General features: G+C 35.7%; 5 protein-coding genes across 10 annotated transcripts; 3 read left to right on the plus strand and 2 right to left on the minus strand.

Annotated features, from left to right (window-relative positions):
* The first annotated feature begins 3 nt into the window (after positions 1-3).
* On the plus strand, positions 4-3198 carry LOC7460235 (uncharacterized). The gene is made up of 5 exons (XM_002304756.4): positions 4-169; positions 382-419; positions 1408-2272; positions 2360-2580; positions 2703-3198. Exons 1-3 carry the CDS (start codon positions 97-99, stop codon positions 1519-1521), a joined length of 225 nt encoding a protein of 74 aa, XP_002304792.1. The 5' UTR covers positions 4-96; the 3' UTR covers positions 1522-2272; positions 2360-2580; positions 2703-3198.
* A 580-nt stretch (positions 3199-3778) lies between these two features.
* Positions 3779-12194, minus strand: LOC7462786 (flowering time control protein FY). 4 transcript variants are annotated; one of them, XM_052451769.1, is made up of 18 exons: positions 11771-12194; positions 11463-11554; positions 10590-10658; positions 10363-10467; positions 9341-9436; positions 9173-9255; positions 9007-9078; positions 8826-8923; positions 8334-8393; positions 8184-8244; positions 8009-8096; positions 7836-7899; positions 7525-7603; positions 6882-6971; positions 5931-6019; positions 5247-5743; positions 4708-4959; positions 3779-4086 (listed from the first exon to the last, which is right to left on the minus strand). In XM_052451769.1, exons 1-18 carry the CDS (start codon positions 12084-12086, stop codon positions 4015-4017), a joined length of 2283 nt encoding a protein of 760 aa, XP_052307729.1. In that variant the 5' UTR covers positions 12087-12194; the 3' UTR covers positions 3779-4014. The 4 variants fall into 4 exon arrangements, with proteins under 4 accessions (XP_052307729.1, XP_052307728.1, XP_024453642.2 ...); XM_052451768.1 differs by having other exon boundaries at positions 11744-12194; XM_024597874.2 differs by having other exon boundaries at positions 11740-11869.
* A 410-nt stretch (positions 12195-12604) lies between these two features.
* On the plus strand, positions 12605-14819 carry LOC127905065 (protein SENSITIVITY TO RED LIGHT REDUCED 1-like). Of its 3 annotated transcripts, none has more exons than XM_052451271.1 (2): positions 12605-12770; positions 13627-14819. In XM_052451271.1, the coding sequence occupies exon 2, from the start codon at positions 13916-13918 to the stop codon at positions 14747-14749; it is 834 nt and encodes a 277-aa protein (XP_052307231.1). In that variant the 5' UTR covers positions 12605-12770; positions 13627-13915; the 3' UTR covers positions 14750-14819. The 3 variants fall into 3 exon arrangements, with proteins under 3 accessions (XP_052307231.1, XP_052307230.1, XP_052307232.1); XM_052451270.1 differs by having other exon boundaries at positions 12609-12795; XM_052451272.1 differs by having other exon boundaries at positions 12609-12795; positions 13856-14819.
* A 3470-nt stretch (positions 14820-18289) lies between these two features.
* LOC127905066 (uncharacterized protein At5g39865-like) lies at positions 18290-20057 on the plus strand. The gene has a single exon (XM_052451273.1). It carries the CDS (start codon positions 18909-18911, stop codon positions 19686-19688), a length of 780 nt encoding a protein of 259 aa, XP_052307233.1. The 5' UTR covers positions 18290-18908; the 3' UTR covers positions 19689-20057.
* A 1578-nt stretch (positions 20058-21635) lies between these two features.
* On the minus strand, positions 21636-22608 carry LOC127905067 (triphosphate tunnel metalloenzyme 3-like). The gene has a single exon (XM_052451274.1). It carries the CDS (start codon positions 22378-22380, stop codon positions 21766-21768), a length of 615 nt encoding a protein of 204 aa, XP_052307234.1. The 5' UTR covers positions 22381-22608; the 3' UTR covers positions 21636-21765.
* Positions 22609-23294: the final 686 nt, after the last annotated feature.

Genomic DNA, 23294 nt, shown 5'->3' on the forward strand with positions numbered 1-23294 from the left:
CCAAACTATTTAACAAGGCAAAACAACAACAACTAAACCCCCAAGCCATCACCATCACCGCCGGCTCCAACACTCTCTCATCAATAACGATTACAAATGGCCAGGGACAGCTGCTTGGCTAGAGTCACCGCTGGCGTTGCCGTTGGAGGTGCTGTTGGCGGCGCAGTCGGTAAGTTCCTATAATATCTCTCATTATCTCTCTCAAAAGAAAGAAAAACCCTGAACCCCAGTATTCTATTTAGGTACTCAAAGGATCAAGTTTGCTATTCTTATGGGAATGAAATTTTTTCCTTTATCAAACTACTACTATTCTGTAATCTCTTTGTTTTTTTTAACAAATTAGTGATGGGTTTTTGATGATTGCTTGTGTTCTATGTGTAGGTGCTGTTTATGGGACTTATGAAGCTATTAGGAACAGGGTAATCTCTCCTTCTCGCTGTAGTATTTTCTTTCAAGGGTTTCTTTGATTTTCTTTGTTTTGCTTCTATATTCAAAGCAGACATCTTGAGTATTTGATAGCTTTTGTTACAGAAAAAGGTCATTACTTTGTTGTCATTGCGTCAAGGTTAGGCTATTTAGGAAGAGAATTTGGTATTCCATTTTTGTCATTGCAAATCCTAGACTTTTTACCGACACAATTAGCAAGAGATGTGGAATTTACTTGAGGAGGTCATGTAGATGTATAGTTGTACAATTGTAAGACAGAACATCGAGGATGTTTAGTGGAAATGGCTTGTATGGTATACATATGTTGTTTGGGACAATCTATTAATCTAGTAGCTTTGTATCTTCCAAGAGGAACGAATGTTTCCAGCAGTTTAATTTGTCAAGTCATACCTCCTTGTCCTTTCATTCAAGTGTTGCTAGTAGATACAAGCCTTGAGAAGTTCTCAATAGCTCATGTAATGCAATATTTGTGTGCTTTGTTTTTTCTGCTGTTAATTCTTGGTGCCTTTGCAATCCAGTGGGGCTCTCAAGCATGGGAGGCTTAGCTTTTTGTTAGTGCAGAGTCTTGCTTGTCAGGAGAGAATTTTCCTTGCAACAAATAGACAACCTTGAGTCCACTAGGTTATTTAGAACCCATTCGCTATATCCTTGAAATACACAAGGGGGTGCTTCTTGAATTCAAAAGAAACCAGGGCTCTTAGAAATTGTCATGAAAAGAAAAATTTCAGCACTCAAGCTGCAGAGTCTACTAGGCTCTCAAAACTAAGCCAGCTCTCTGTCGTTGTCCTATCTATCCCTCTATTGATTGTATATCACCTTTATCGTTCATCATTGGTTGAAGTCCTCTGTGCAGGTTAAGGATTTAAGGATAGACACATAATATCATTTTCACTGTGCTGTGCTGCTAGTTGGGTGACTGGTATCCCTGATGATTCTAAGTTTTGCTTTTTGAACATACAGGTTCCTGGACTTTTGAAAGTAAGGTATATTGGGCAAACCACAGTTGGAAGTGCTGCAATTTTTGGTCTCTTCCTGGGTGCTGGGAGCTTGATTCATTGCGGAAAGTCTTACTGACTTACCATCCATTTTGTAACCATAAGATTGATTCTCAACTAGAGAGATTTTGTATTTAAAGCGAAATATTTTTTTGGTATCAAATCTCAAACCATATAAGATCAAGCCTCTATTATGTCTGTTTATGTTTGTGGTTGGGACTTCTACCATCCAAAACTGCATTGCGAACTGTTATAGGCCTCAAGGCTGGCTTTATATTACGAAGTACTGATCAATTTCATGAATCTGTACTTGACGTAATACATCATTAATCTCAAGTCTGCTTTCTAGACAAATTTAATCGCTGCTAATTTGTTGTTAATCGCGCTTAAATGTTCTAATAGTTAGCTGTGCTTCTACTCTGTTTCTATTAAATTATTTTCAGTTACTACAAGCTTGTAAGTAGGATGGCAATGGTTACTTATGAGTTGTATTCTTTTTATATAAGTATAGGATTTCATTTTATCCATTATCCATTATCCATTAGAGAAGGTAGATTAAAAATAAATCACTTATCGTTTTCAACCAGATTTAGGTTAAATTTTCATTCCTATGACTTTAAGATCCACGAAAATATTTATTAGAATATTAAGAAGAGCACCGAGACTAACAGCATTTTTATTTTTACCTGTCAGCTTCATACCAATTGCGAGGATGAGTCGTGTGATTTAGGCCTAGCCCACTTGATAATTCCTTTCGCACGTTAGCCAAGACTGCTGCGTTATTTATATGGTGATTGCTAGCAGTAACCATCTCACATTAATCGTCATAGGTAATGAACTTTGATGGAGTATTTTCTTGCTTCCATACTGGTCGTTGAAATGAATTTTAATGGCTTTGTCAGTTTAATCTGGTGCAGTGCTACGCCAGTTGGCAGTTGCCATATTTATATCTCGAAAAAGTCAACTCTTTCCATCCTTCTCTGCGATTCCTTTCTCCATGGGCCTGGGCTTAATAACTTTGCTACGTGTGGCTGTGTGTTCTTCCCTTATTCGTGGAAGATGATGGAAGTAAATTACAACGTGGAGATATTATTGTACATACTGTCGTTTGTCAAAAGGGCAGGGCACGGCACCAAAGGTAGAAGCCTCCAATCTTGAAACAAAATTTAGTCAAAAGTCAAGTTCACCTACATTCTCCTCTGCCGTTTCATTCTCCTCCTTCAATCACTCCTTAATAACAGAGATTACCTTTGCTTCCAGGTTCCAAGTCTTCATGCAATGTTGTTGAGGATTTTGTTCTTCTTTGTTGTTGTTGATCATCAACTGAGAAACACCACATTAAGTGTGGGTTGAAGAGTTGTTCTAGCAAGCTAGCTAGCTAGCTATCATGGCAATGCAGCCAAGCTTGATCATACTGGTGGCATGTAGGGTTTGGAGGGTTTTGAGTGAGCTGATCTCTGTTTGCTTTATTGTTGCTGATGATGTTGCTGTCTCTCTGAGCCAACAACTAAATGTCGATTCTGATTGAGATTGAGAGAAATCTTTGTCGTCGGTGGCCAATAGGGTTTGGAAGGTTTTTGATTCTTGAAGATTTGTACTTGTTGGTTGCTTGATTATAGGGATTTAAATTCTTATTTCTGCTAATAATTCTGTAATCCCAGTTTTTTTTTTAGATAAACCCATAGATTGAAAATTGTAATGATTTATACCAAAAAACACGAATAATAGATGATGACACAATTGCAACTTTGTGGAACTTTTATGGCTGTATTTTTTCTCTTAATTCATGGTTTTTTGTGATAAAAATTTGTGGTTTGTAGCATTACTCGTCTGAAAATTATATAGCAATAACATAAATCTTTGCAATCGCAAGATTTTCTCATCAGGCTGGGGTAGGTAGGATGAGCTAGGGTTTCTCACTGTGAAAAAACAGCGAAAAAGATAAGTTTTAATGCCAAAACTTTCTTACAAATTTGAATTTTTTTTTGCAGCAACTCCTCGTCGAGCTTTGATGTAAAAATCAGTCACAGAAAACTCTTAACATGAGTGTGCATAAGGTTGATCACTCGATTGTGTTAAAGAAAAGGACCATGACATAATGTTGATATGGCAAAATTGTTGGTGTTTCTGCTGCATCTATCAAGAACCCTAACAATAATAATTTAGGGATGCTAATGGGTATTCACAAATTAAATTTCAATTATATTTATACCCTATCCAAAAACCTTAAATATATCCACTATGTTTTAGATATTCATTTGAATATGTTATCCAAGTATTATTTATTATTTAACATAAAATATATATTATATGGGCACAAAATTATCATTTCAGCATGATTTATAAACAAAATTCTTTATAGAAAGATTGTACAAAATGTTCTGCTCGATTAATTCCGTCTCAAAGTATACAAGTATATACGATTTCAATCATACATGGCTATTGAAAAAGGGGCAAAATGGAAAGCAATGAACATGACTACAAGTTAAAGTTGTTAGTATGAGCACAGGCAGCAAGACATTTTCTCTTCTTCAAGGCATAGGCTGCAGGCCTTTATGATGCGACAATGGTTCTACTGAGGTGTCTGGGAATGTGGTGGTAGACCAGGTGGTAGTGGTGGAGGCATACCAGATTGGTTTCCAGACTGCAATTACGATTAACATATGTTAGCTCTTCTTGAACAAGCATAAATGTTGCATACACACGCCTGCTCAGAAACTAGTAACATTTAGAATTCTGTACAGACTCTCATGTTCGTTACTTGTAAGAGACATGAACCATGATATATGCAACCCGGAAAAAAGAAAAGCATAACAGGAGCAGATAAAATTATGCATGCTTACATCAACAGTTTCCCTCGTCATATTTTAATTGAATTGCTGTGATCATAAGTCAATAAATTCTAGAAATTTTGCCTAATCCAACACACTGTAGACTTCAATAAGAGACAATTATCTCCATGACACAACTCTGCATCTCTCTATTCTTCCCATCATAGTGATCAAAATGGCATGTTTTAGAGGGTTTGGTTTTCAGTTTTGCGAACTGATACCCATTCGGCATGGAAGTCAGTGGACCTTTTTTAATTGATATATTAAACATTCCATGGGTTCCACAATGATCCGTGTTCAAGTACACTGTTTAAATTGTCTATGGGATCTGAAAATGACAGGGACAAAATACCATCACTTTACACTGGACATTTTTTGTGCAAATATGGGGATGGTACATGGTCCATAACAAAACAATGTGATGTCTATCTTACCTGGTAAGGATTAAACCCAGGCATCCTTGGCATCTGTCCACCTTGAGGATGGTTGAATGGACCGCCCTGTGGATACATTTGCCCCCCTGTGGCATTTGATGGGCCCTGCATATTGGGCAGGCCATTTGGAAAGCCCCCGCCGACTGGAGGGGCAGCACTTGTGGGCAAGGATCCTGAGTGCATTGGATTCATGCCCATAAAATGGCCCTGTGGCAACAGAGGTACCATCTGACTCATCGTCCCTTGCATCCCCTGAAAAGGAAAAAGAATAAAATATAACATTCCAAATACGCTAAGGAAAGTGCTGAACAGATGTAACTTGAAACTAGAATTACAAAATCTATTTTAAACGAGACCATGTCCTTTCAATCACTAAGCATGTTTCTAAGCAGAAGCCCGCTTTGCATCGTCAACCATGCAGAGAAACTACTTGAGAATCTTTTTAAGATATGCACCAAATTGCAACAATTGGAATTAAAGTGAGAGGGATTAGATGAACTTGGGAAAGAAAAATAAAAGACTGGAGCGCTATATCATACCATTAGACCAGGCATTGATGAAGGCAAAGATCCGGGCATTGAAGATGGGATTGGTGAAGGCATGCCATGAGGAGGCATTTGAGGAGGGCGAGGTAGATGGGGATGAGAGAGCAGGGATACATGGGATGGAGGCAGTAGCTGTTGCATGTTTGGAGGCGGCATAGGCAAAGGAGGCATGTGCTGAGGGAGTGGTTGCTGCTGCTGCTGAGGACTTTGCTGATATCCCTGCTGCTGATTGGCTGCACGAAGTGACGGATGTGGGCCAGGAGGAAGAGGAGGCCCTCCAAAGGGCATAGAAACAGGAAGAGGCTGCCTCTGCTCTCCCTGCGATGCATCAAGAGATGTAATTGATAGTGGCATTGCAGCTCCAACACCTGGAATAGTTCCTTCATTTCGAGTCAGTCCAGGAGCAAATGGTCCTGGAGTTATCGGTGGTTCAGGTACATGGAAATTGCCAGGGAAGCGGCCACCAAGGGCAGGATTTTGCTCACCATAACCTGGTAGAGATGGTAATGCTTAGAAAATTAGCTTTTGTATACTAATCATGTAATCATTGAAAATATCATGGCTTCAAATTTTTGGAACATGTACAAGGAGATTTTCTGGCCAACACAACACATGACTGAATTTAATACAAAATATTGATCAAGCCATGTTCGGCTTCACCAGTTTGTAAAGCCTAACCTTGGTTTTGACCCACGTTAAATTTATCACGGGCAGTGTCTCCTGGCCTATTTCGACACCAAAACTTTGTTGTGTGATCATTGCTACCACTGCAGAAAAAATTATGCAGGTTTAGTAACTGGTGAGGTAGAAACACCTTAGAAAGGGTCATAGATTAAAGCAATTTAATCATGTCATTTTTTTTTAAATTTTAGTCCACCACCAGAACATTGAAATACAATTATTTGATATTCAAATCTTTCATGAAAACCAAATTCTCAAAGTTGCTACAGCCAAGTACTCATTTAGCACAGCCAAGAACTCTCCTTCCTTTCCTTTAAATAGAAGATCATCATAGATAGAGTGCAAAATTCAGCACAAAAACGAAAATAAGAATCTTACCAAATAAAAATATTGACAAAAGGGTTTCCAATAATATCAACTAATGGAACACCTCAAACATACCAGAAGCAGAAAAGCATAATAAGCCAAAAAATCTATTCCACGATACACTGTTTGCTTCAAAAAACTTCATTCCTTAGGATTTTCAAGTTTCCATGCTTCAAAGGCAGCCTGTACGACTGTTTCATATATTAACGATGCAATTAGAGAGTAACTTGTGAAGCAGTTCGGATAATCAAATCTTTTACAAGTTAGATGACATGCGCATTACAATGGCATTGATATGTGCCACTCACATTGCTCTTTAACAAGTTTACAAACCAACTTACGATGCTATAGAACAACAAACAAGACACTGCAACTTCTATATAACTAGAAAAAAGTAAAGCTGCAGTAACTATATTAAACCACATTCAATATTCCAAGCAATGACCCATGCCACCATTTTAACTTTCTTTCTAATAAAATTCAAGAAAGGTAATTTATTTGAATACCCGTTCAAAAGGGAAGGAAAACTAAAACCAGTTAACATCCCAGGATATTCAATTAACTTGAATTTAGCACATTTACCTGCAAAGAAGATATCCAATAGGATGCCATGAAAGATCCCAAACACTATTATCATGAGCACTGGAAACTTCAACCTGGGGGGTTTCATGCCTATACATCACAGTCATAGGATACAGAAGCTATATGAGATTACTTCCATATGAGCAGCAAGCAGCACAAATAGCATCAAACAAGAAAATAGAGTCAACCAACACAATCGGAAAAAAGAGAGGAAATAAGATCAAAAGATTGGTTGTTTTCAGTAATCCACCATCCAAAACAAAAAAGGTTTGATTACCAACAAATTCTGAGAAGAAATCTTAAGATCTATTTTCTTGTTTTCTTATATTTTTCCTTGAATAATGAGCCCACAAAAAAATAATGGTTGGAGGACTCCATATACATCCCCTTCCACTGAATTACTTTAAATTACACACACACACACACACACACACACACACACAAAAGAGGGTTCTCTTCAACCTCCGCATACTCATTTCCTTGGCATAGATTTTCAATGCCTTGCAAATATTTTAATGAAAACATATTAAAAACAAATAACATTCAATCACCTAATGTATACCATGATGAGAACTTCAGAAAGAAGTTGTAGAATAATTTAACAGTAAAAAAAAAAGAGTTCTATTTGAGATATCAACATTACCCCACAAGCCAATGGAAAATGGATCCGTCATAACTCCCACTAACAAAGTACTCTTCATGGAATGGATGCCAAGCCAATGCTGGAAATAGTAGAGAACATTTTTACGATAAGTATATCCTTGTATACAAATCACACCACAGAAAAGTTACAGAATTAAAACAAACATGCTAGCAATTTTAATCCGAGCTCAGCCAACAGTAAGCATGGCATATAAAAGTGGAAAATTCCCATAACTTTATAATCAAGGGCAGACCATTATACAACTGAATTTTATCCTCATATGATGTGCATAGGTGAAAGGTGTTACTAACCAGTCACGTCCTTCCGATGTCCGCGGAAAGATTCAAGCTCCTTCATTGCCCTTAAATCATAAAGCTGAAAATGTGCAAAAATTACAAAAAGAGGGTCAAGGTAAAAGAGGGTCAACATTCAAGCCCCAACCCTTCATAAAAGAGACCTTTGATGTGAGAAAGAATTTGCAAACCTTGATGATTTGATCTTTTGAAGCAGTCAGCACCCAGTTACCATTTTGGTTCCATTTGACACAAAGAACGGTATTTTTGTGGCCATGACTGCAAAACCCATGCCGAACTTGTCAATTTTTTTATAAAAATCCTAAACCAAACCTTAGCCTAATCACCAAGAAAATATGTACTCACAATGAGCAAAGCTCTCTTCCAGATTTAGCATCCCAGAGTTTTACTAGGTTGTCTTTCCCACCTAAAAAAAAGTCAATTAGCAGCATCAACCACAACAATGCCAACTTAATAAAGAGATCATGAGGTTCCAAAAAGAAATATATGGCTGACCTGAGACCAGAAGAGATTTTGTAGGGTGCCAATCAACACTCTTCACATCCCAACCATGGCCTGCCTGAGTTCAAAATGATGCAGATAAAACTCTTTAGGTTACTCAGTGCAAATATTATGAGCACAACACACAGACAGTAATCTAAGCCATCAGACTGTCACTTACACCAGAACTAGAAATACATGCAACAGTAAGTAGTTTGATCACATCATGGAAGCAAACCCATTAATATTCCTTGCATTAGTATCTAAACTATCTCTCGTGGAAGAAAATGACTGAACAACATTCTTAGGCCCATTGCATATTTCAATATTCTTCTTTCAAGGTTAACTTTTCTGACTAAAAGCATGGCATTGTATCAAGCAATCTTAAAGAAACATTATTTGCAATAATTCAGGAGAATGGGAGAAAGAACATCCAATTAAGTACCATAAAAGAATCATCCCACACAAACTTAATATCATATGTTCATTGACCAAAAAACACATTACCCGTTAATGAACGCTCTTCATGGCACCGAGCAAAGTCCCAAACTTTAACAGTAGTATCATCGGAGCATGAACAGAACTTCAAATCTGTCCTGCAGAAACTGTTCGAGAGTACGAACTTCACTAACACCATGTATTAAGAAAAAAGAAGGAAAAGGAAGGGAGATATGAAGCAAATATCTACCTTAAGTCACGCACTGATTCTTTATGAGCAGATTTATTGACCTTAACATTATTCATGTTGCTCTGCCAATACCTAAAACAACATTAAAAAAAATATTAAATGAACAACATATACGAACATAATAGCAACAAAGCTATAAGAACAATGAAGAACATATGAGAATTACTTAATTGAACCACCATCATCACCAGAGACCATCCAATTGTCATTGTGGCTCCATACCATAGACCTGATTGCTTGATCATGAGCCTGCACATAAAAGAATTCCACAAAAATCATCAATATGGCTTCTTTCCTGGTTAAAAATCAACATTAAATGATCATATCTACACACCTGAAGAATCATTTCAAAATTAAATGACTGTCCATTCCAAAGGGTGAATTCCCCACTTTGAGAACCTGTGATTAGACGTTTCCCATTTGGAGTCCACTACATATCAAGAAAAGGGTCAGAATATGTTTGATTACAAAGTTAAATGTGATGAATCCCAAAAGAAAGAATCAAAATGTTTTGCTGTATTTAAGAAGGGTAAAAATGGCAAGGAAGTTGTAATGGCAAAATAAATTTAGATCAGGCAAATAATAAACAGCATTCAAACTCATTTCAAATTAGACAACATGCATGTGCACATCTTGCATGTATATGCAGGTGCGCAGGCAGATGCACACACTTTTTTTTTATTATTAAGCAAATGAAGTCATCTGCTCTGCCAAATAGGAATTGGAGACTACTGATTAGAACTCAACAACTTTCTACACTATCACACACGAACTGCAGACTAAGGCCTCAAAGAGCTAACTGGTAGATAATTTAAAGACTAGTAGGATGAGTTCAGTTTGTCGGAAACACCATGGATCACCAGTCTTCATCTAACTTGATTTGTTTCAACAGGCAATTTGCACATCTAGCAACAATTTCTTCTTCTTTTTTTCATTCATATCTACACAATGAAAGGATAAAACTTTATGCTATCAAAATGAAATTACGAAACAGCAAATAAGAATAATTGTGTTTAAGTCATTTTTCATAATGTCATACACAATTATATATTTGACACCTCAGACAAGTAAAAACTAAGTTTGAGGACCCATTAAATGAATTGCACTCTCATTTGACTCTGAGCCTGAAACATGTTTAACAGGGAAAGAAATATGGCAGATAAATTCAGCACATATTCCCTTTCATAAAAACCAAAGCAAATTGACTTTAAACTTCTAACTTCAAAAGAAACAGAATTTCACTTGATGATCCATCAGAGAACAGTATGAGCAGATCATGCTACTTCCTAAGAGAAATAAATGCTTGTCTATTCAAATATGTAACAAAGTCAAGAATTCTGTCACAATCAGACTTACCAAAACCCGATTTATCGAACAACGGTTTTTGTTTAGAGATGTATGAACAAACTTTGTGGCAAAGCTTGTTGATGGATTATCAGAATAGGCAACTGGAGGCAACACCTACAACAGAGATCAAAACATGAAGAAAATTCACATGCTTGAAGCATAGAAAGATATTAGGCTAATAGCTACTTTGAGCATATCTCATAAAGAAAGAATATAGATAAACAATGTTCACTAACATCGATCGCAGCTGCTGGGGTATGTTGCAATACTGTCCTGTCCCTCAAGTCCCACTGCCACATACGAGTCTGCAGCAACACTGAAACAAGATTACAAGTGACTCAAATAACAAAAGATCTATTGATACAGGCACCAAGGGGGCACCAACCACTTGCAAAAGCAAAAGAAACTAGCAAGCAAATCATTGATGGTACATCATATAAACCGCATACGAGAATACGTGATCTCTAAAGTTCAATTGTTTAATTCTTCTTTGTTGGAATACTATAAGCGTAAAGTTTGAACCCACAAGTCCTTCAAAGAGTTGAGAGTAGAATCTTTCTCCCAAGTACTCTTTGTTCCACTCCACTCTCTTCACGAAACCCAAAATATTAGTAGAGGCATACAAAATCCTCTACTTCTCTTTTTTTCCCCTGTAAAAAACCACCACATCTCCAAGCAATTACAAAACCCTATAATTCTCTCTTTTTCCCCTGTACAAAATCCACCACTTCTCCAAGCAATTACAAAACCCTATACTTCTCTGTTTTTCCACTGTACAAAAACCACCACCTCTTCTCTTGGTCAAGATCAACTAATCCCACCATAACCCAAAGAAAACCACTAGTCCTGTACATCTATGAATTCAACACCAACACTGATAAGCTTTTATTCTTAAGCAAAATATAAAAGAAACCAACTACAGATTCAGATATTGGAATTAACACGGACAAATAGATGCCTCATCAATTATTCAATTACCATTACAAGAACACCAAATCCGGCCAGAAACACATCCACAACCAAAAAAAATAAAATTCCAAGACCTACATCGCTTCCAATTGAGATACATGTCACAAAAATTACCAGCTATCACATATTTCAAGCATTACCTGAATATACCTAACAACCGTGCTTGTATAATCAACTGCTCTCCTCTGCGTAAGCTTCCTCATCCTTTTTCCACCGTAACCATCACCGTGATCTACAACAACAACAACAAAAATCAATCAATCAATAAAATGACAAAATTCCAATCAAAACGCACAATTCATCATCATAACAACTTAGGTTAAAATTGAAACCTGGTCACTCTAATTAAACTAATCAAAGACAGAATTTCCAAACTCTAAAACACTTAAAAAACAACAATGCACTTGTGTAACTAACTAACTAGCTTCGTATTTAGGAGGAGGAGGACCGGGGGCGGCCTGCGGATGGTGGTGGTAATCAAGCGGGTTAAGAGTGGTTGATGAAGCGGAGGGTTGTCGCATCATTGGCGGTGGCTGCCCTCTATGAAAATCACCAACAGGAGGCGGTTGCTGTTGCATATGTTGTTGGTGGTGGTGTTGTGGCTGCTGGTGCTGGTGCTGGTGCTGGTGCTGGTGCTGTGGCTGCTGGTGCTGGTGTTGTTGTTGTGGCTGCTGGTGCTGGTGCTGGTGCTGGTGCTGGTGCTGGTGTTGTTGTTGTTGTTGTGGCTGCTGGTGCTGGTGTTGTTGAGGATCACCGTAATTCATTTTTAACGGATAAATTAAACGGTGATCGGAAGAGGTTGGAGGGAGGAGTGAAGGGGATAAGAAACTGTAAAATCCTGAATTGGAGTGAGAAACTGTTTTTATCCAAATTTGTTAACAAAATATGCTAAACATCTACGTTGAAATTTCAAAAGATTAATTAATTTTTTTTATAAAAAAGTTAATTTAAATTAAGATTATGAAAAAATAAATTCTATTGGATTAACCATGAGATTTAAAGTTTTTTTAAATAAAATTTAAAATATTTTTTTTAAAATTAAAATGTTTGAATTGTTGTTATTAATAATATTGGAGAGTATAATAGTTATTTTTTAAAGTGTTTTTTATTTGAAAATATATTTTATATTAATATATTAAAAAAATTTAAAATTTTTCAATTTTTATGTAACCTCGTGTAAAACGCAATATAAATGGAAGCTTAAACTGGTTAATAAACCGGGTTAAGTTTAATAATTAATTATAATTGAAAATATAAATAAATAAGAGAAAAATCTTCTTTCATTAACCACTGTTGTTCAAGTGTATATTTGTTCCGTACAAAAACAACGTAAGAAGTAGTGACCATAAAAAGGAACCAGCACACCTGGAACAGGTTGGTTACTCTCGATACCAATCCAAGAGAGGCAGCCGCCGCAGAGACCCCCACAATCGCCGCCGCAGCCACCGGTGTATTGCAACCTTGCCCCTGCCTGTAAGTTTTCTCAGATCCCATCTACCAAAATCCTTTCTAACTTCTTAAAAAAAAAATTCTTTTTTACTTCACATATGCAAATATGCAATCTTTGTAAATTTGGAAGACTGAGGACTGGATGTTATGTTAACGTAGTGTTGATTAGAGGCCCTTTTGAAGAAGAATTTCTGTTATCTTGAGTTGTTTGATTATTCAGTTTTTCATGTTTAATTTCAGTTTTATTATGCTCAGTAATTTAAATTTTAGTTGGCCTTGGACCCTGTAAACTATCCAGCCTGTTTAATTATTCAATTTTCTTTAGTCAACATGCATTATAGAATATAGACTGCTGAATATGTGGTAGTAGTAGTGGTCAGAAACTGTGTAACCGTGAGCATAATTTTCTTGTATGCTAAAGATCGATGGTATAGCAATGGAGTAATAAGGGTGTTTTTTGGTAATGCGTTTGGACTGCGTTTAAAAGTGCTTTTCAAAGTGCATTTTGATGCTTTTTCATGTGATTTTGGATTTTTGATATGCTTACGTTATAACCATCAAAAAGCACTTGAAAAGGCACCTACACCAAAATACCAAACACACAATGAAAGGAGCTTAAAACACTTCATGGTGGTGAGCCAAAGTGTCAGGCTTATGTGAGATTCGTGGAAATTATAGGGCCTAATAGAGATAAGAATGTGAATTTTGTGTAATTATGCCGAATGGGGAACCTGCAAAATTGGTTTCTGATGATTTATAATTAGGGTAAAGAAAACTTCTTGTCAGATTCTAGTTAGGTTTTAGGGTTCTGAGATACTTGCATGATTTACGAGACCCTGCATCTCTCTTGAGCAGGAAAATGAAAGATTGTTTAGCGTGTTTCTCATGCTGATCTAAGGTGTGGAGATAATTGATTCACTTTGATGGAGTTTTTTATTAGTGGAGGAGTAAGATATTTGGCTACCTGAATCACTCTTTACTTCGACAAAGGATTTTGGCTAGTGTGAATGGGAAGTATTTGACTGCTTCCCATAATTCACATGCTTGCTCTGTAAATCAACTTATCATTTTGCCTCGGGTTCAGACTTACCTAAAGTGAGGCAGTGTTTGTTTGCAAAGGAGAAGAGAGAGTTACTGTTCTGTAATGACAGCTTCTGCAAAACTCCTTGCTCTTGACAAGCCCTCCCAAAATGAAAACTGGACAGTTGTAATGCCTCGTCGAGGCAAAAAGAGAATACATTCCCTAAGACATAATACTCCAGAAGCAGAACAGCAGCCATGGGTTCCTACTGAGCTTGAATCCGATCCAGAAAGAGAAGCAAAGTTAATTCAAAAGATGGAATTTTGTATCAAGAAAGTTGAGAGCTCTCGATTCTATCAGAACTTTTTGGAGCAAGTAGAAAATCCTGAAATCCTGGATTCTTTTCACAGGGTGCTGGGCTTTGAACTGAAGATGCCGATGGTGATATATGGAATTGGCAGCATTGAATCATATGAAACCCCTCGATTCCAGCTTAGTCTTGCTATCTTGATGAAAAGGAAGTTTTGTTGGATTGGGGACATAGAGGTTTTTGACCCAATTCTTTCTGCAACAGAGTCTCGGGTTCTGGAATCCCTTGGTTGTTCTGTCCTGTCTGTAAATGAGCAAGGTCGTAGACGTGCTACGAAGCCAATGCTTTTTTACATGCCACATTGTGAGGCAGGGCTATATAACAATCTCTTACAGGCAAACTGGGAATTGGAACTGCTTAATCATATTGTATTATTTGGAAATAGCTTTGAGATGTATGAGTTCTTTTCCGAGATCAAGAACTCCATTGTTGTGGAGTCAACAATGCATGTTTTGGCTGCTCGAAAATTTGCAAATGAGTATGTAATCAAGACAGCTTCAGACGATTATTTTGCTGCTTTTCATGATTCAAGCTGGCATTTTTTCAGCCCTGCTCTTGATACAGAGCTGCTGCTGGTTAAAAATTAATTCGTGTGCATGTAATGTGCCTCAGACACTGCATATAAATTGAAACTTAAGATTTTTCTCGATAGTTCAATGGAAACGATCAAATTGTGTGTTTTTGCTGCGTTTGGAGGGAGATGTTTTCTACTTTGCTTTGTACTTAACATGGCAAGGTTATGTCAGGATTCTCGATCTCAACAGAATTACTTCGACCCTTGTTTTTTGCTGCATTTGGAATGAGATGTTTGCTTTGCACTTGAACTATTCAAGTTAAGCTCAGGATTCTCAAAACTGTCTAAATTTAAAATATCATCATTATTTCTGTGGCATTGTTTATTAGCTCAACTTCTGATTTTAGGCTGATCTTGGTTGGTTTGTTTCCGTTTGGGTACAGCTTCTATCAAGATGATTGTATTCCTGCAGTCATAACTCGATTGCCCTTGTACCTCATTATGTTCTGGAACCAAGTGTGAAATGATCTTGACAGCTCTCGTCTCTGACCCGGCATGCAATTAATGATTTCAGTTTGATTTCTTGATTTCGAAATTGCCCATTTTCCATGTTGATAATTTGTCTTGTGTTCGAGATGTTTTGCCAAAACCCCGCATGGCTGCGAGGGATAACCCTTGCTGATTTCATGTGGTATTTACTTAAACATGTTGATGATTTGGACAAAAGTCCATCAATGGCTGTTTAGTTCATCTTGCCTGCCAAGAAAATCCAAATATAAAATTTCCAGCCAAGAAATTTACGTATGAGATTGGAGAAGTGATTTGGAAATAATATGAGGTAAAATTAGCGTTACTCCTGTCATTGTGCTTTTATGCTGTGACAACTTCAGAATATTGGGCAAAATCCCATCAATATATAAACTGAAAATGACTCAGATTTTTCCTTTTCCTTCTATGAACAACGAATTGACTCAGATGGAAAAAAAATGAAAGCCAGTTTAGGAGCATACCTGATATATCTGCTTGAAAGAGTAATTCTTTTCTCAATAAAAGAATATTTAAATTAATGAAAATGAGGGGGGGAAATACAGAGAAATACACTAAATTAATCTATAACTCTTGTGAAACTGTAAGCTTTATACAGTAAATTAACAGCTTTTGTTTCCCGTTTTGGAGACTTTGCTGTGTTGTTCATGCTTTAATTGGGTTTCAACAGCAAATAAAAATGAAAAATTTATTTGGCAAGTAAAATATACAAAATGTTTATTTCTCTAATATTAATAATTAGAGTTCAACCATCATAAAATTTCTCAATAAAATAGTTTGTAAATAAAAAGGATAGATCAACTGAAAGTTCAAAGTTTGAAATTAAATATTGTAATCTAAAACTGTTGTAAATTTATATATTGTGGGTTAGGGATTAAGATTCAGGGTATTTTTTAAAATAGTTTTTTATTTAAAAATACATTAAAATAAATTTTTTATATTTTTTATTTTTGATACCAATATATCAAAATCATTTAAAAAAACACTAAAAAAAATTAATTTGATTTTTTTCAATCCAAAAACATTTTTTTTTTAAATACTCAAACAGATATAGAAACTATCACAATAAATCTCTTGATGCTTTTCATATTACCTGATTTATTGATGATATTTTTAGATGGTAATTTTCCTCCCGAGCCCCTAGACATTAAAAAAATATATATATATTAGTTAGGGGTGATCATTTTCGATTCAGTTTGGTTTTTATAAAAAAAAAATAACCAAACTGAAATTTTTTTAAAAAAAAAACCGAAACCGGTTTCAGTTTGGTTCGGTTTTAGGACAAAAACCGATTCAAATCGGTTTTGGCTCGGTTTTTTACCAGTTTGACTTGGTTTTTTTTTGTTTGGGTTCGGTTAGGTTTTTTTGGTTTTAGGCTTATAAAACCAAAACCGAACCGGACCGGCCGGTTTTTTCAAAATTTTAATCGGTTTAATCAATTTTTTTTACGGTTTGATTTTTTCAATTATTTTTTTTTCTGGTTTTCTTAATTTTCTTGGTTTTTAAATTTTTTACTCACCCATAATATTAGTGCATCAATTCATTCCAGTTATGATGAAATCTTTGATAGTAATGTTTCTATAGAGCCCGCAGACGTTAAAATTGAGCAAAATTAATTCACCCACTAATGTGCTGGTTCCCGCCATGGTTATTGAACACTGCCCCCAAGACGGGTTAATCTCTGAAATTCCTAATACAAAGCCAGTTCTAAATTGTATTTTAAGGAGAATCAGAAAAAAAATATTGACCCGGAAAGATTTTTAGTAATTTAGATAACCTGATAAAATCAGATATCATAAACTTTAAAAATAATAAAAAATAATATTATTATTTTAACTAAATAAATAACTAACGTTAAACAATGATTATTTTATAAAATATTTTTATTTAGAAATATATTAAAATAATATTTTTTATTTTTTTAAAATTTATTTTTAATATCAACACATCAAATTATTTAAAATAATAAAATAATTAATTTAAATATATTTTTTAAATATAAAAACAATACGATGTAATAATTTTTCTCAAGTAATTTTCTAATCCACCCCGAAGAATTCTGAAAACTATGTTTCAACCCAGCTAACATCCAAAAAAGGAAAAAAAAATCCAAAATTTAATATTGGGCATAAATTTAAAAAGCAGCCAGGAGTCACAGATCGAATGAAAAAAGATTTTTCTTTTCACGTTCACACATGAAAATATTATATTTTTTTGAAGAAATTGGAACCATCCAAAAGCAATTGTCATCATCACCCTTTTCTTTTTTTTTTATCATATGGTCCACGCTAGATATCTTTCCCAAAAATCCATGAGATATTTTAAAGTGATACACACACAAATCAGTTGACCCAATCACAATTAAAAAAAATAAGTAAGCAGAGATTATTTAAAAAAAAAAAAGTAAGCAGAGATTATTCCTCTGGTATTGTTTTTTTTTTTCCTTTCAAATTTTCAATTTCTTAGACAATAAAGCAAACACATGACATTCCAGCTTCAAACCCTCCAAAGAATTGAGGGGTCTGTACAGAAAATAGTATGTATTTAAATTTGAATACAATTTTGGTCATGATATATATTGTTTAATACTAGAATAACATTAAGTTACTATTTTGAAATAAAAATAGTGGGAATATAAGCCTGATTAGGGTTGGGATTTAAATCGAATGAAGATCTAAAAAAAAAACTAATTAACCAAGCAAATTAATCTTACTTAAAACTCGAGTAAATCTGTTTTTTTTAATATAAAAAAAAACAACATTATTCTAAATTGATTAAGATATATTAACATGTATAATTCGTAAACCAAGCGTAGTTTTACAATGATACCCTTGAGTAGAATCATTTGTTACAGCACACACTAGGGAGGAAGACAAGAAAACATTTGAAACATCCAACAAAATTCAAACGAGAAAAAAAAAAAAAAAAAACAACCGCGTATGTTTCAAACTAGGCTGTGGTGGAGCTGTCGTATGTATCTGTCTGTAACTCTGACGTCATTATCACCCCCAACGAGTAGTCTCTGTTATGTAAAGCCCCTCTCTCTCCTCTGAAATTAGTAGCATTATATATATATATGTGTGTGTGTGTGTGTGTGTGTGTGTAACGCGGAGTTATGGTTTATTCTTTGCCTAGCTTGGTATCCAATTCAAGCCTCCAAATTCGTCTCCTCCACAATTCTCTCTAACAGCAACAAAAGCAGGCTAACCCGAAGCTAAAAACCATCTCTTTTTCTCTTTTTTGCTTCTTTTTTTTTCCACTTTTATCTCTCTCTATCTACCTCTCTATCCTCCTGTATACAAAGAAAGACAGGAAAGCAAGCCAGAAAGCAACGGAAAGCAAAAAAATAGAAAGCAACTTCAAGAAAACAAAAACTGAAAGCAAAAACCCCAAAATTATTTTCACCTGCCTTAATCAAAAAGCAAAGAGCAATCCTCCACCGCCAGTTTCTTTATCCCACGGTTAGAATTCTCTGATCATTTCATCTCCGTCACCATCGTCAGCACCGGATTTGAACGGGTTCGGATTGTTTTTTAAGGTAACGGAAAAGGTTATCTTTTTTGGTTTTTGGCATTTCTAGAGTTGAATTGTAGGGTCAAGGTTGTTTTAATCTTGATCTAATCAAGAGCCCCAGAGAGGAAATCGTTGAAATTCTTGATATTGAGTTGATTTTGTGATCTGGGTCGATGGCTGAATTTGAAAATAACCAGGAAATCACACCCAATTCGAAACCCACCACCAATAAAATGACCTCTAGTTCTATATTCAATAGGTCTCTTACAATTCATTCAACTTCAGTGACAAAGCCTTACCTTCAATCAACATCAGGATTCTACAATTCTTTTGAGTCCATGAAAGGAAAGGTCAAAAAGCTTCGGTCTTTGTTTGAGTCCCCGAAACCGAATCCCAATGAATTGCAAATTCAAGCAACTAAAAAGCTACAATCTGTGAAATCAATGGGGCCTGATTATAATAGGTTCCCTGTTAATGATAATAGAATTCGGTTGCCTGGTACCGAGGATAGGATTGTGGTGTATTTAACGAGCTTGCGAGGGATTCGGAGGACTTATGAGGATTGTTATGCGGTGAAGATGATATTTAGAGGGTTTAGAGTGTGGGTTGATGAGAGGGATATTTCGATGGATTCAGCTTATAAGAAGGAGCTGCAAAGTGTGTTGGGAGAGAAAAATGTGAGCTTGCCGCAGGTGTTTATAAGGGGGAATCATGTAGGTGGTGCTGAGGTGATTAAGCAAATGTTCGAGACGGGCGAAATGGCAAGGGTTCTTGATGGGTTTCCAAGACGGCTGGCTGGGTTTGTTTGTGCAGGTTGTGGGGATGTGAGGTTTGTGCCATGTGGGAATTGTAGCGGAAGTAGGAAGTTGTTTGATGAAGATGAAGGGGTGCTTAAGAGATGCTTGGAATGTAATGAGAATGGATTGATTCGGTGCTCGGATTGCTGCTCGTGATTGAACTCGGATGCACACACCTGACTTGGTGTGCTCTTTTAGTTGTCTCGTTGCTGTGTGTAATCATTGTGAGGGTTGGATTCAAAATGCTCTTTCGGATTCACGGGCTTTTTTTCATTTTTTTCGTTGTATTTACATCGGTCAAGGAGACTGGTGTTGGTTGTTTTATGAAGAGTGTCTTGAACAATAATAGTTACTATGTGTTATCAAAACTCCAAATTGGTCTTGGTAGTTTTGTTTGTATTTTATACAGGGGGGATTATTTCTCCTTTGTGGGAATGTAAATATGTAGTGCTAATGCATTGCAAAAGGATTTGCAAATGATGTATTGTAATGAAAATGGGTGCTTTTAAACCCTAACTTACTATACGTGAATACTGTGTCATTGAAAATGTGGATTTTTCTTTTTATTCATGTTGTTTAGATGAATACTGTCGACATGAATACAAGATTAAACTACAGGTTTATTTGCTTTTGTGGATTGTTTATATACTTGGAGATTTTGTTCTCTTTCTGAATAGCAGTACATGGCAGATTTGGCTCTGTATATTGTTTTCACTTTGCTGCTTTACAGAGAATTTCCTTTTCTTTTGGGAATGCAAAATTGTCTAGGAACATACGCCGAGGAAGCTATTGCAAAATTTGCTTGTGGATGTTGTGTTACCTTCATGATTGAGAGAATATTTTCTTCACCTGACAACGTAAAAAATTTATATTTGTGATATACATATGAACCAGGTGATCGCTTTCTTTAAGAATCGGCAATGCAGTGCTGTGCCCTGATTATTGTTATGTGATTCCTTGAATTCTCTGCAACCTTTGTTGGATTTGGCTCATCCTTTCTGCATCAACAATCGAAAATATGGTGAGGTAAGTGTGGTTATATGCAAATTTTGCACTTTGTGGAATGCTAGATGTTTGTTTAGGTTGCTCGCAAGACTGAATTAGCCTGCAAGTGTGTTGTGCTCATAACTTCTAGTTTATGTATATTGCTTCTGTAATTAACTAGAACTGCCTTGATCCTTGCATCAACAGAAATTCATGTGTATTCCTGTAAAAAAAGAAAGTATTTCAAAATTTAAATCCTTGTATAATTATCTGAGCAAACCCCGGGTTGCTCATTATCTCTTCTTATTTAATTTTTACTTTCAACTTTGACTATATTTCTTTCAATTATCCAGTCATTCTGCTTTCCATTTGAATCCTGTTGTATGAAATGTTTCCTTTTTCCAAGGCAGTTGATCTTCAGTTCTTTTCAGGGGATTAATGTAAACCCTCGTCGGATGCCTCAGCACTGCCCAGTCCTGAGTACTGTGCTATGGCTTGTTTGTTTTCTTGCATCTACATCTTCCCTAAATACTAGAAACAAGACTGAACTGTCTGAGCTTGTATCATATCGATGGACATATCAGACCATTCTTATTATGTTTGCAAATTTCTGTCAAACAAACAAGGAGAATAGTGAGACCGAATGGATTAATGATCTTATAGCTGTCTGAGCTGGTGAGCTTCCCTGGGTCAAATCCACTTTGGTTAACTTATAGCTGTCTAGCTTCCATCATACTGATTGACATATCACACCAGTCTTGGTGAGAATTGATTGATGATCTTATGTAAAAACCTTTTTTTTCTTCAACATGAATCATAAGGATCTGTGTATCTTAATTTTTTTTGTTCAATTTCTTCAAGAGTGATAGGGATATATGCTCCAACTTGAAATGTTTCCTATTGAACAAGTTTCAGAATGACAACTCAAATGAATGGTTGGTGCTCACAGATAAGCTGGCGTTGTCTAGACAATCTCCTGTTATGGCTGCAACTAATCTGTCAAACTTGCAACTATCTGTCAAGCAAATAAATTGGAAGATGATAGGGCATTCATTTATGGATAAATATACCTGAAAGTCTCTATCCAGGGACAAAAACTTTAAAGAATGAAGCAAGAAGAGTCAAGAACAATAATGCCATTCCAAGAACTAGTTGAAATGAAAAGCAAATTTAACATGATAACATCAATAAGGAGATTTGATTCACTCATTGCTGTTTCAATATAATTGAAAATAACACATTCTTTTTCTCATCGGGGCAATTTCCCAGATCGAAAAACTGCAAACTTGTTGGCTTCCGAGTAGGAAAACTCAATCCCATTATCCTTCAACAATCCTTCAATCAACTTCTTATCCTTCTCAGGCTCTTTACTCTCACATTCAATCTCATAACTGGTTCCAAAATCATAAATTGTCTCATCAAGCTCTAGTTTCAGTCCTTTCCAGTCAAACACTTGCCTCACATTCCTAAACATACCCAAACAAACAAGAACCTCGTTTTCTCCAACCCCAAACTCCCTTCTGACTCTCTGAATTATCTTTGAACTCTCTAATAATCCCAGTAACTGGCCGGGCTCAGCCACGCACATGCGGCCAATCTTGGGGTCAATGGGCTCTTCTTGCTCTTCAACGCGGCTAATGCCATCTGACATGATAGGTTTAGCTTTGAGAGAGAGGATGCAGTAAGAATCAAGATTGTAGAAACGAAGACGGAGAGCTGCGAAGTTTGAGGAGAGTTTGGAGTTGGTGGTGTCAAAGAAGATGTTTTCTTGGATTAAGGTTTTGGTGTGGAAAGAAGAGAGGATGATGGACAGTTTTTGGTGGGAGTTTGAGTCTGGAAGCCGAAGTTTTACCTCAACTTCCATTGTAATAATTATCGATTGATTGGTTTCTGAGAAAATGGAGGAAAACACTGATGGGTTTTATGATTGCCTCTCGTTTCTCATCAACCTAGGAGAGAGAGCTGTACTCTATCTTGACTACTAAAGTGGAACTTCCTCATTCGTTGGGTTGTTTATTTATTTTGATCGGCAGTGATGAGTGAAGTAAGGAGTTAACCTCAAAAGGAGAGGATAAGGAAACCACAAGAGTTCAATTTCTTTATGCCTACATGGGCACAACTACACTGCCCTAGACAAACTACAAGACATTGTTGTATACATTATACTATGTTAACTTGTAATAGCATCTCCGATTTAAAAAGTTAAAATGGTTTTTTAAATAGTATAAATATAGTTTATATATATATATTCCAATGATAAAAAAAATTATTTAAAAAAGCTAATTATATTTTAATATATTTTATAATAAACTAATTTTAATATAATTATATAACTAATTTAGTTATTTTTTATATAATATAATCATGATGTTATTAATACAAAACAAAAGAAAAAAATGCTAGCCAAGGGATGCATTTTATTTTATTTGCTTTTAGCTTCTCTGTAAAGAAATGTAGAAATAACTTTTCAGAACAAGATATGCATTTTAGCTATTAATATAACTTACTCGTTAGAATGGTTAAAACTAAAAATAAAAAATAAATATTTAGTTTTTTTTTAAAAAATTTTTTTTTTAGCTGCTGAGTTAAAGATGCTCTAAGTAAATTTTGTAACCCATCAATCCATGAGTTGACATGAGCCGAATTTCAAATTAAAATAGTTGAAAATTGACTAGGTATAATCTACTCTTAAGATTAACTCTCCACCTAGCAAATCAGTTAATAATAACCTTTTTACTTTTTTTAAAAAAAAATCTTAAGAAAAAAAAGCATATTGCA

This window comes from Populus trichocarpa, chromosome 3 (genome assembly GCF_000002775.5).
Source record: "Populus trichocarpa isolate Nisqually-1 chromosome 3, P.trichocarpa_v4.1, whole genome shotgun sequence".
In the NCBI taxonomy this organism is placed as follows: Eukaryota; Viridiplantae; Streptophyta; class Magnoliopsida; order Malpighiales; family Salicaceae; genus Populus; species Populus trichocarpa.